The 13,045-nt window shown below is 39.8% G+C and overlaps 1 protein-coding gene across 5 annotated transcripts in view; it reads left to right on the top strand.

Annotated features, from left to right (window-relative positions):
- The window catches only part of SCMH1 (Scm polycomb group protein homolog 1), a gene marked incomplete at its 5' end in the record, with an annotated part of 94,241 nt that overhangs the window by 23,844 nt on the left and 57,352 nt on the right, over positions 1 to 13,045 (top strand). For 4 of the 5 annotated variants that reach the window (XM_080690778.1, XM_080690777.1, XM_080690780.1 and 1 more), the window contains one exon: positions 4,186 to 4,429. The exons of the other annotated variant lie outside the window; for it this stretch is intronic. In XM_080690778.1, coding sequence (XP_080546904.1) covers positions 4,186 to 4,429 — 244 coding nt within the window. The remainder of the gene's footprint in view (positions 1 to 4,185; positions 4,430 to 13,045) is intronic. 5 annotated transcript variants of the gene reach the window in all.

Below are 13,045 nucleotides of genomic sequence, written 5' to 3'. Positions count from 1 at the left end.
AAATAAGAAAAATCTTCACAGGCCAAAAATTAAGAAAGAAAAACAAGAATGTTAAATATATGTCCTGAACCTCTAGCTACCTAAAGGGGCTTTGCTAATCTTACTTTCCAAGAATCTTGTCTTTTTATATTTGAAAGAAGATAAAAGATGAGGCCTTAGGTCCATACAAACCAGGGAAATGGACCTTAATATGCCACAGAAAAATCAGATCACATTCTTCATGTGTTTACCTCTTTGTGAAAAAATGATCCCATTGGATCAGAGCCTGCTGTGAGGCAAGGCTGGTGCTGGGGCCACCGAGGCCAGGATCGGGGCCAGCTAAGGGGTTAGGCCGGTGTGGGGGCCAGCGAGGCCAGAATCGGGGCCTCCCATGAGGCAAGGCCGCTGCTTGAGCCAGCAAGGTCTGGATCAGTCCACCAGGTAGCCAGGCCACTACTGGGGCCGTCAAGGGTGGAATCAGTACTTGCAACATGGCATGCACAGAGAAATATTGCCAAAAAGAAAAACCAGATGCTTCCCCTAATCAGCAATAACTAGGAGGAAAGGGGCAACAGGAAGAGGTCGAGTTATAGAAAGGGCCCTATAGCGAAGCAATTAAGGTGACCAATCAGAGGGTATGGAGTAGGGGAGGATGGAGCCTCTTTAAAACTCAGGAGGTACATAAACAAATGTATCAAAGTTAATCACCAAACAAGCATGGGATCGAGGGAGGGGGAGGGAATGGGATGGGGGCTGAATGAGGGCTAATTGGATGATGTGTGCTTGTATATCCTCTCAAGTCTTGTATTCCATTGTGATATATGATTACAATGCACCAATAAAAATAAATTTTAAAAAAATGAGTTATAGAACAGATCTAAGACCAAAATTCTTAACTTTCAAATAAAAGTTTTTTTCTATTTGAAAAAAAATATGATCCCATTGATGAAGTCTCAGCTAGGCTCTGGGCAGAGATGGGAATGGAGTCTTTTCTGATTAAAGTCTTCCCCTTATAGTCTGGGGTTCTCATACACTCCCTGTGTTGTCTAGGAACCCCAAAGATTATGGATGTATTTCTGGCTTGCCTAACCAAAGCAAACCCAAAATATCTGTAGAGGATTCGATGTCTCAGAAATCTCAACAATGAAGTGCCACTGAAATTGGAAAGCCTTCAAAAACTTTCAAAACACATCTTCCATGATGGGTAATTTGTAGACACAATCCATAGTAACATAACCCTAAGAACTTTCAGATTATAGAAATATTAACTAGAGGTTATAACTTAAGTACTTGAAAACTACTAGAGAACTAAATGAATAAATAAAAATGGAAAAGTATAAGACAATTTTTAAAAGGAAGTTTTGAAAATGATCAAATTGAACATTTAGAAATGAAAGTCCTAGAAATGTCAAGGCATTTAAAATTATTAGATGAGTATATATGTGACTTAAACATATACACTTGAATAATTAACTGAAATATATGTATAAGGAATTTCCCTAGATTTCAGCACAGAGCGAGAGAAAATGGAAATTTTTTTTTTTTTTTTTTTTTTTTTTTGGTGGTACTGGGGTTCCTGGAAGCCCTTCTACCTCCGGGCTACACTCCCAGACCTATTTTTACATTTTCATTTTTGGAAACAGGGTCTCCTAAGCCAGCGCGCGCGGCTGGCTTCGAACCTGCGCGATCCTCCTGTCTCCGCCTCCCAAGCGCGGGGATTACAAGCGTGCGCCACCACGCCCGGCAGAAAATGGAAATTTTAAGGGCAAAAAACAAGTAGAATAATGATGTCCTTTAATAATGTAAACTCTGGGAGAGGCTTGATAGATACCGAACAGAAAACTAGGGAAGATTAATTAGAAAGAATAAGAAAGCCAGGTGTGTTTGTGCACTCTTGTAATCCCAGTACTTGGGAGGATGAGACAGAAGGATCCCAGGTCCACAGCCAGCCTCAGCTATTTAGTGAGACTCTCAACAACTTAGTGAGACTTTGTTTCAAAATAAAGAATAAAAAATATGGCTAGAGATGTAGCTCAGAGGTAGAATGGCCCTGGGTTCAATACCCAGTAGCCCAAAAGAATAAATACTTTATGACATCATTTTATAACTATAGGAAACTAAAGTCAGAAAATCTGAGCAAGTAATTAAACAGAATATCTTCAAAAAGATCATGTACCTGACAATATGTTTGTTGACAGCAGCAGTACAAGCCAGAAGATAATGGATTAGTATTTTCAAAGTACTTAGAGAAAATAATCATCCATCTAGAATTCCATATCTAGTTATACTATTATTGTAAAATGAAGGTAAAAATCAGACTTATCAAACAAATCAATGCAAATAGATATTAACATGGCCACTAAATGAACAACTGAAGAATATATTTCAGAAAGAAGGTAATTGAACCATAAAATAAGAATGAGACAATACTTACTAACTGTGTTACTGTCCATATGATTTACCCTCTGATGTGAGACTATAATGCACCAATACAAGCATATTAAAGGAAAGAAAATTAGCTGAGTGTGGTGGCGCACACTTGTAATCCCAGTACTTGGGAGGCTGAGACAGGAGAATCACAGGTTCACAGCCAGCCTCGAGTACTTAATGAGGTCCTCTGCAACTTAGTGGGACCCTGTTTCAAAATAAAGAATACAAACTAGGGCTGAGGGTGTAGCTTAGAGGTAGAATGCCCCTGGGTTCAGTCCCCAGTACTGAAAAAAGAAAAGAGGTGGGTTAACATTATAATGAAAAAAGTTTTTGATTGGCAGTATAGCACTGTAGAACTAAATTGTCTACATCTATATAACAGTAGTTAAAATATTCTGAAGTTCTTGTATAGTTTGAGACTAGAAGTAAAGATGAGTTTTAGACTGTTATGTCAACTGTGCAGCTAAAATCTTAATGAGATCTACAAAAAGATTATAAGTAGAATGTTTAAATTCTGAATCAGGGAGGGGGAAAAAGAGTAAAGTAAGAAGGTAGGGAGTAAGATAGTTGTGATAAATTCAGCTGGGAATGGAGGCGCACACATGCAGTCCTAGGTAATTGGAAGGCAGAAGCTGAAGGATTGGTTGGGCACAGTTTAAGACTGGTGTCCAGGCATCATGGTGAGACCCCATCCCAAAAATTAAAAATTTAAAAATTTCAAGTCAGGTCTGGTGATGCACACCTGCAATCCCAGTATTTGGGAGGAGACAGGAGGATCCTAGTTTCGAGGACAGCCTCAGAAATGTAGCTAGACTCTCAGCAACCTAGCAAGACTCTATTTCAAAACAAAAAATTAAAAGGGCTGGTGGAAGCCATGGAGGTAGAATCCCCCTGGGTTCAATCCCCAGTACCATTAAAAAAAATTTCAGCTAGCCTCAGCAACTTAGTGAGATGCTGTTTCAAAATAAATAAAATAAAATAGGGCTGGAGCTAAAGCTCTGAAGTAGAATGTCCCTGAGATCAATTCTCAGTAACACAAGATGGAAAAAATAAATGATCATTAAAACTCTTTTGAAAGTGTAAACTATTAGGAACAGCCTTAAATGTCCATAAAAAGAAAATGAGTAGATTATGATTTATTCAAATAATAGAGTACTATTAATAGTTAAAATGACTGGAGCTAAATTTATCAACATGGGTTCATTTCAAAAACAATGTCGAACAACAAAGCAAATTGTAGAATAATGTGAACAATAAATGCCATTTATATAATATTTTAGTTTTCTCAGTACTAATGCCCTGGATGGAGCCCAGGGGCACTCTACCTCCGAGCCACACCCCCTGCCCTATTTTTTTCTTTATTTTGAAACAGGGTCTCACTGAGTTACAAAGGGCCTCACTAAGAGCTGAGGCTGCTCCTGAACCACAGTCCTCCTGTCTCAGCCTCCCAAATGCTGGGATGACAAGTGTGCGCCACCACGCCTGGCTCCATTTCTATAAAATTTTAAAGAGTGCAAATGGGTATGTGTATATATAGTGAAGTATAAAATCAAGCATGGGTAACTGTTACCTTTGTAGTAGGTAGAAGGAAAATGGGACAGGGAAAGGCACAAATACTTCGGTATCCTTTGAGATCTATTAAAAAATAAAAAGACTAAATCTCCATGATAAATCTGGCATAGCAGTCACTTTTTAGTCATCCAGGTGAGACAATAGTCTGTTGACATACCCAGCCTCTCTTTGTGTCTAGGTCTATATATTTCTGTTTTTATCTAGGAGCCACCATCACCTTCCCACAACTTCTTCAAAATGGGGATGAAGCTAGAAGCTGTGGACAGGAAGAACCCTCATTTTATTTGCCCAGCCACTATTGGGGAAGTTCGGGGCTCAGAGGTGCTCGTCACTTTTGATGGGTGGCGAGGGGCCTTTGACTACTGGTGCCGCTTCGACTCCAGGGACATCTTTCCTGTGGGCTGGTGTTCCTTGACCGGAGACAACCTGCAGCCACCTGGCACCAAAGGTAAAGGCCCTTGAGACCAGGACTGAGATGATGAGGGATATCACCCAAGTCTATCATGGTCAGCCTGTCTATACCAACAGACTTCTCTATGAGGCAAGGGAGGTGGGAGGGCCAGCAGCTTAGGAACAAAGGCCTTGCAGAGAATAATCATCAACAATTTTAAAAAGAAGAGGATAAAGCTAGGTGTAGTGGCACACTCTTGTAATTCCAGTACTTTGGAGGCTGAGACAGGAGGATCACGGGTTCGAGGCCAGCCTCAGCTACTTAGAGAACACCCCCCCCCCACGCAACTTAGTGAGACCCTGTTTCAAAATAAAAAAGAATAAAAAATTGGGCTGGGGGTATAGCTCTGAGGTAGAATGTCCCTGGGTTCCATCCCCAGTACTGGGGGAGGGGGGGAAGGAGGGAAGGCAAATAAAGGCAGACATGAAATCTTCTATTCCTAACCCATTTCAAAGTTTGGGTAGTATCTTTATCAAGGCAAATGTCAGGCCTTAGGAGCTTTGTAATGAGCTAAAGTGACATCATTTTGTAAAAATACTCTAGATGGATTCATCTAGACTCCATTCAACCTCTAGATGGAAAAATCATGGGCTTTTAAAGTAAGAAATTAATGGGTTTGAGATTTAGCTCTACCTTTACCAGTTGTGTGGCTTTGAGCAGTTAATTTACCTCTCTACTTCATAAAGTTATTATGAGAAATAAATGAGGTTACATGAGCAAAATGTTTACACCTTCCAAATAGCCAGTACTAAAACAAGTTCTTACTGTATTACTGCTGGTATTATAGTCAAATTCTTACTGTATTACTGCCTGTATTATAGTTATATACTATATTTGTTATAATTACTATAGTGCACTAGATAGTACACTATATTATTACATACTGTATTATCACTATTATAATACTATTATTATAAAAATAATCACTAATGAGCCAGGCATTGTGGCGCACGCTTGTAATCCCAGCATTTGGGAGCCTGAGACAGAAGGATCTCAGTTTGCGGGCAGCCTCAGCTACTTAGTCCCTTTGCAACTTAGTGAGGCCCTGTTTCAAAAATAAAGAATAAAAAATAGGGCTGGGGTGTAGCTCAGAGGTAGTATGTCCCTGGGTTCTATCCCCAGTACCGCAAAAAAAAATCATTAATAATGGGTAAATATGTATAAAATATTAAAGTATTGACAAGATTAACTGGATTACAAATGATACTGATGATGATGATGATGATGATAGTAGTGGTGATCATCCAGGATAGATTTTGCAAGTCGCTCTTAGTAAGAAAAGCAGTAAGAATCCCATTCTCTTAAGTCTAAAATGTTCTGGCAAATCTGAGGAAAGTCCCCCTTCCTGTGGTGTAAGAGGCTCTTCAAAACACCTCCTGAAGTTTATTCCTTCAATTAGCCAAGTATTTACTGAGCACCTGATTGTAAGCAAGCTGAGGTTATAGTAGAGACAAAGATGAATGATATTCCAGCCCTCGTGGCACTTCCAGTGAGATAAGATAGGACGTAAACTATTTAAGTCAAGAAATAAGGTCAGTTCTGGGGATATACATATACAGTGGAAGAGCACATCCTTATCATGGAAAAGGTCATCCTGGGTTCACACACACACACACACACACACACATGCACGCACGCACACAGTAATCTATAGAGAAATAAGATTATTCCTAAGGAAACAAAATCTGATAAGATAGTGAAGCAGTTAGTGGTTTAAGGGAAGTTTTTATTTAATAACTATTGAAGTACAAATGACATGTATTTAAAGTATACGATTTGGAAGTTTTGTATAAATATTCACCATGAAACCACTATTACAATCAAAATAATGAACACATCCATCATCCATAAGACTTTGTGAAGGGAAGACTTCTTTGAATAAAATTACTTTTCTAGAAAATTTGTCTGAAAAGTCTATATATAAATGATAAGAAGGAGCCATCCAAGGAAAGCAAGCCCTAAGCGTGCAGATGGAACAGCTAACACTGTGGTCCTAAAGCCTAAATGAGCTTGCTATATTTCAAGGACAAAAAGCAGACTGCTCTTGCCAGGATGCTCAGCCCGAGTGAGAGAGTGGAACAGGCTGATACTGGAGAGTAAGCAGGGACTACGACATGCAGAGCTTTGGAACCAGGATGAGAATTTGGGACCAAATTAATTGGGGAACCATTAGAGAGTACTAAGCACGGGAGTAGTGAGATCTGATTTACTTTTTTAAAATCTCTAGAATATGTATCCAAAATATAGATGAACACTTACAGTTCAGCAATAAAAAAGACAAATAACCCAATTTAAAATTAGGCAAAGGATTCAGATAAATATTTGTCCAGAGAATTTATACAGTTGCCCAACAAGCACTTGAAATGATGCTCAGCATAATTAATCATTAGGGAAATGTAAATCAAAATCATAGTCAGCTGAGCACAGTGTCACACACCTATAATCCCAGCACTTGGGGGTCTGAGACAAGATCACAGGTTCAAGGCCAGCCTGAGCCACTTAGTGAGACCCTGTTTAAAAATAAAAATAATAAGGGCTGGAGGCATAGTTCAAATTCTGGGTTCAATCTTCAGAAAAAATAAAATCACAGTTAAATAACACTTTACACTCATGGGTATGGGTATAATCAGGAGCCAGACAATAAGATTAGTGAGTGAGGAGACAGAAAATAGAACCCTCATACATTTCTGGTGAGGCAGTAAAATACTGCAACCACATTAAAAAACGATTGAAAGTAAGGCCGGGCGTGGTGGCGCACGCTTGTAATCCCCACGCTTGGGAGGCGGAGACAGGAGGATCACGCTGGTTCGGAGCCAGCCTTGCTGGCTTAAGAGACCCTGTTTCCAAATAAAAATATAAAATAGGTCTGGAAGATAGAAGGGCTTCCAGAAACCCCAGTACCGCAAAAAAAAAAAAAAAAAAAAAAAAAAAAACGATTGAAAGTAACTCGAAATGTTGAACATAGTTTCTATGGGACCAGGCAGTTCCACTTACTGATATATACCTAAGAAAATAGAAAAATATATGTCCCCACTAAAAGATTATGAATGTTCTTGGCAGCATTGTTCATAATAGCCCAAAAGTTGAAACAGCCTCAGCTGATGAATGAGAGAATAAAATGTGATACAGCCATATAATAAAATATTATTTGGTAACAAGAATGGATTACAAATAGTATTGCATACTGCATAGCTGACTCCAAAGACATGCTAAATGAAAAAGACCGTGCATTGTATGATTGCATTTGTATGAATGTCCACAACTGGCAAATACATAGAGACAGAAGTAGACTAGTGGTTGCCAGGGGCTGGGGGAGTGAGGCAGTAATTGGAAGTGACTGATCATGGATATGAGTTTTCTTTTGGGAATAATGAAAATGTTTTAAAATTAAATTAGGGTGATATTTGTATGACTATAAACATATGAAAAAACACTGAATTGTGTGGATTTTATGACATGTGGTTATGTGTCAATAAAGCTATTATCTAAAAAAAATCATTCTGCGGAGAATGGGTTGATAGTGATAATTGTGGATGAGGGGATGAGGATGGCTTGGATTAGGATTAGGATAGTAGTGCTGAGGCAGAGGAAACCTGAGGTGAGGAGAGACTCTTCTTGGCTCAGGAAAGTGCCGCTCCTCTGCATGCTGTAAGAAGTTCATGCCTTGAAGTCAGTGTAAGGAATTCATTGCCATCCCTCTACACTGTGTGAGCCAAGAGCTCTGGAAAGCAGCAAGAAGAGAAGTGTCCTGTAACTAGTGATGGACGTGTTTTTGTTTACTTGAGGCTAAAAGAGGAGAAGCTCTGGTACTTTGGGGTTTATTAAGTAAAGATTGATTTTTTCCTCACTTTCTTGCCTACTAATGTCTGTTAACCAAGATATCTCCTAGAGAAGTTGGGCAGTTCTGCAAAGTCAAAATAGCTGGGAGCCTTTGTGTCCAAGAATTGCTGGGCATGCATTCCTTTCTGACTGCACCCGGTGCTGATAAGAAGTGACTCAACATGTGGTTGATGCGTCCAGAGGAGTTTTCTAACTGCTCTCTTCTGTGTCTCTCTGGAGACCTTCCTTTTTTTTAATGGAAGGTGGCCAGAAGGCCCAGGCTCAGAAGGCAGAGACCTTCCTCCACACAGGTCCTTTGGTCATCATTTTAGCATTTATCTTTCGATCATTCCCTCCAATAACCCTCTCTTCCCCAGCCTCACACCTCAGCGGTCCTACAGTGGAGATTTCCCTAATAGCAGAGGTAGCCATCTCAGTGTTCTGGCTGAGGAGCAAGTGATACCATGTGGAAAGAATGCGATTATGCAATTCATTTCACAAAACAAGATGTTCTCTGTAATACGCCTGTTCCCTTTCTAATCATACTATCTCCTCCTTTCTTTTTACCTTCTGGTTGTTACTGTGCAAATGTTTGAAAATTCAGAGTAAAATGAGACTGTTTCTTGCTTATGGTAAGTAGGCAAAAATACCAGTATTCGTTTCATGTTCTTTTCACACAGTATTTGACTTTATCTTCCTGGTAACTCTGAGCTAGGTATAATTATTTTCAGATACATTTTATTTATGAGAAAACTGAAGTTCAGGATTAAGTGACTGGGATCTGCTGATATAGGAGTCTAGAGGGCAAGATCACGGAGACATTTTAGCAGAGCCAGCTGTCAGGGCCAGTGCACTTTGAGCCACATTGCCCCAGACATGCCACCCCCAAACTCCCTACATTCTCCACTGCCTCAAAATACTAGATTCTGAACTCCAGATCCTGGTAGGAATAGAAAAGAGGCACTGTGGTGTGATGTCAGAGCTAAAATTCCTCCTTCTGCCATGTCTAGAATTTAGACCCTACCTGTACCTACCTCTCAGTCTCTAAACACCCATGCACCTCTACAGTGGGACCATCCCCTGCCCTTTCACTCAGCTTCTTTTTCTAATAAGTCACAGGAAGCAGGAAGACATGGACTGTACAGGAATCTTCATGTGGCCTACACGCCCTCTCTTTTCTCCTCAGAAAGTGTTCGCTAGAGCCGGGCGTGGTGGCGCACACTTGTGATCCCAGTGTTCAGGAGACTGAGACCAGAGGATCGCGGTTTGCAGACAGCCTCAGCTACTTAGTGAGGTTCTCTGCAACTCAGTGAGACCCTGTTTCAAAATAAAGAATAAAAAATAGGGCAGGGGGTGTAGCTTGGAGGTCAAATGCCCCTGGGTTCCATCCCCAAACCCGGAAAGGAAAGGAAAGGAAAGGAAAGGAAAGGAAAGGAAAGGAAGGAAGGAAGGAAGGAAGGAAGGAAAGAAGGAAGGAAGGAAAGAGCTCACTAGCCATACCAGAAAAGATCTGGATATAAGGGTCAATAAAGCAAATTGTTTCTTGGCTATTTTCCCTCTTTTGCCCTCTCAAACACATTGTCTTAGCCTTGCCCTTATCTAATATATCATTTTTTCCTTCCCTCCACAAAACACAATCTCTGTCTGTATTCCCTCTCTGGCTTTATAATCTAATCACATCTGCTGCCATTGGCCTTTCCTCATGCATCTTTCCAACAGTTGTAGAGCAGTTCATCTTAGCTATGCTAGCCTCAGTGGAGGTTATAAAGAGTATTTACCTTCCAGGTAAGGTATTGGTTGAATGACTAAAGTGAAAAATCAGAAGTACGGTGTAATGGCCCATGCCTGTAATCCATACTTGGGAGGTTGAGACAGGAGGAGAATAGGTTCAAGGACAGCCTCAGCAAATAGTAAGACTCTTAGCAACTTAGTGAGACCTTGTTTCAAAATAAAAATTAAAGCCGGGCGTGGTGGCGCACGCTTGTAATCCCAGCATTTGGGAGGCTAAGACAGGAGGATCGTGGTTCGAAGACAGCCTCAGCTACTACTTAGTGAGGCCCTTTGCAATTCAGTGAAACCCTGTTTCAAAATAAAGAATAAAAAATAGCTCGGAGGTAGAATGCCCCTGGGTTCCATCCCCAGTACTACTTAGTGAGGCCCTTTGCAATTCAGTGAAACCCTGTTTCAAAATAAAGAATAAAAAATAGCTCGGAGGTAGAATGCCCCTGGGTTCCATCCCCAGTACCGCAAAAAATAAATAAAAATTAAAAAATTAAAATAAAGTTAGGGGTGCAGCTTGGAGGTAGAATTCCTCTGGGTTCAAATCCCAGTACAACAAAAAAGAAAAGAAAAATGAGTATACAGATCAGAAAGAATATATGTATGAGATTTGTGCAGTGAGCTTATACTACCATCACTTCTCTTGGATATATTCTATGGTAAACAAATAGAAATAGGAATATGGGGAAATGAGATGCATGGCACTACATTATGAAGCAGGAAATATGATTCTCCCACTGATTCTGACTATATCCCAAGGGACAGAAGAATCTCCCTTGCCTCTCTTCCAGGTACTTTCAGCTGCCCCTTACTCTGTCCGTATCTCCCCCACCTTCACCAGTTCCAGATTCTTGAGAACAATAGCAGCTTTGGTATGTATTTTGAAATAATTGGCAGCTCTCAAATTACTGGAAATAGTAGTATATCACTTAGTTCATAATTTGACCACACCTGCTGTTTCCTTGGGAATATGTAGAACCCATATAAGTTTTTTGGGGGTAAGTTTTTATTGTAACACTAAGGTACAGCATCAATACATATTGATTTATAAAATCCCCTATTTTAAATGTATTGTTGGTTCTTAGGAAAACTCATATTGGAAACAAGTAATATAAATTCTGTTACTAAGTTTTCCATTAAATTCCCTATAGGACTTTTTGAGAAAATATTAGTTATAGATGAGAATTTCTGAGTCTCAATAGTGACCAACTAGAAGAAAAACAAGGTATAGGCATTCATGTAATATCAAAAGGATGAGAGAAACTTGGCAAACTCTTAGAGCAAAAGTAAATGGAGATTATGAGGATGATATATGAGAAGTAGGAGTTTGATGGTATGCTTTTAAAATTCATCATCTTATGCCAACGAAATATATAATATGTTCACTTCACTGCAGCTAACTAGCAGGTTCTGTGCTACAGTGCTTTCCTGACACCTCTTCAAGCAGCCTGGGTTTGATCAAACAGATTAGCAGACTATATTCTGAAAGGATACCACCCTTCACTTGCTGGGATGTTCTTTTTACCTATAAGCTTAGACAACTATATGAAGCTTTTGAATTCTGCATGTGGCCCCATCAAGAGTGCTTTTAGTTATCCTGCTGTTTTTCCACTCTCTACAGATTTATCAGCCCACAAAACCCCAGGAATTTGTGACATGTCTTTGTAGTTGCAGAAGTCCTCTTCTTAGGCATAGGGAAGAGTCAGGAGGATGAGGCTTAACGTGGTGTACCAAGTGTTAGCCAGCTAGGAGCAGGAGGCAGCCGCGCTTTAGTAAGCAAGCTGGAGTTAGAGGAATGGAGTTGCAGCCTTGGCATCAACCCAGTTAGCAGCACATAGCTGAACCAAGCCAAGCTAAGCAAAGATGCCAAGGTCAACAAGAAACTGCCATGAATGAAAATAAGATTCGAGTGTAGGAAGCCTAAACCCACTGGGTTTCCCCATTGATTTTTTTCTTTTTCATTGCCCATATTCACCTGTGTCATGTAGACACACTAATACACACAAACTGAACTGTTTCCTTCACTGACTTTGGAAATATATTAATGAGACCTGCAAGAAACTCTAGGGCCCTCAAACCAGCATCTGGTGGTTAGCAAGTTTGAAATATGTGTTGGGAGTAGAATAGGAAGGCTCAGGAGTGGGAGAGGCAGCCTTCAAAGCACCAATAACTGTTTAGACAAGAGAAGTCAGCTTTCCAGGCTAGTCACTACCAGCTGTTTAGCCATAGAAAATGAAATGCAATTGGCTGTCACAGGTGAAGTCATTCATAGTTGAATAGAGCTGTCTGTACACACAATTGCACAACCATCCATGCCAGTTCAGATATTCCTAGGAATTTTACCTTTCATACAATTACATGGGATTGAAAGAGCCATCTAGGAGCAGTGGGCAGGATCCCCTCTCCCCCAGGAGTATTTTGAACACACACATTTATCTGTCATTGCTTCCTCCCCTCCTGGTATAGCTTCTAGTAATCTGTCTCTGCTTGGCACCACCTGGAAGCCTGTTTGGATTGAAGTTTATGACGCTTCTCTAGTTACTTGTACTTTTTAGTGATTATATACTACTATACTTTAGTTGTTATGTGCATATTTTCAGAATTATATTAGCACAAGTCAAAATAATGTTCTCATCTTGACTAATTTGGCAGGAACTAGCCCCCAACCCTATCCAAAAAAAAAACTTTTAAGTGTGTGTATCTTTCATAGTAACATTAAGAAATTTTTAATCTTTCCTTTTCCAGTAACATCAATAGACTTACACTTTGTTTTTAGGGTCATGTATAAGGTTGCAAATTTAGTAAATTCAATCAAAATACTTATTTTACTTCTCTGGTGTATTGGTAGTGTGCAATGTATAACAGCTTTTATTAGGAGAGATGAGTTATAGATAAATATAAAGTAGAAAGAGTTGGTGCTGATTTTACTTCCTTCTGTATCCTGTTTAGATTTGCTGTATTCATCTGTAGAATTCTCACAGAACTTTCAAAATGGAAAGACCTTTTTAGAATTAT

Source organism: Muscardinus avellanarius (assembly GCF_963383645.1).
Source record: "Muscardinus avellanarius genome assembly, chromosome: 3".
Taxonomy (NCBI): Eukaryota; Metazoa; Chordata; class Mammalia; order Rodentia; family Gliridae; genus Muscardinus; species Muscardinus avellanarius.
This window is presented reverse-complemented; position numbering and strand designations above follow the sequence as displayed.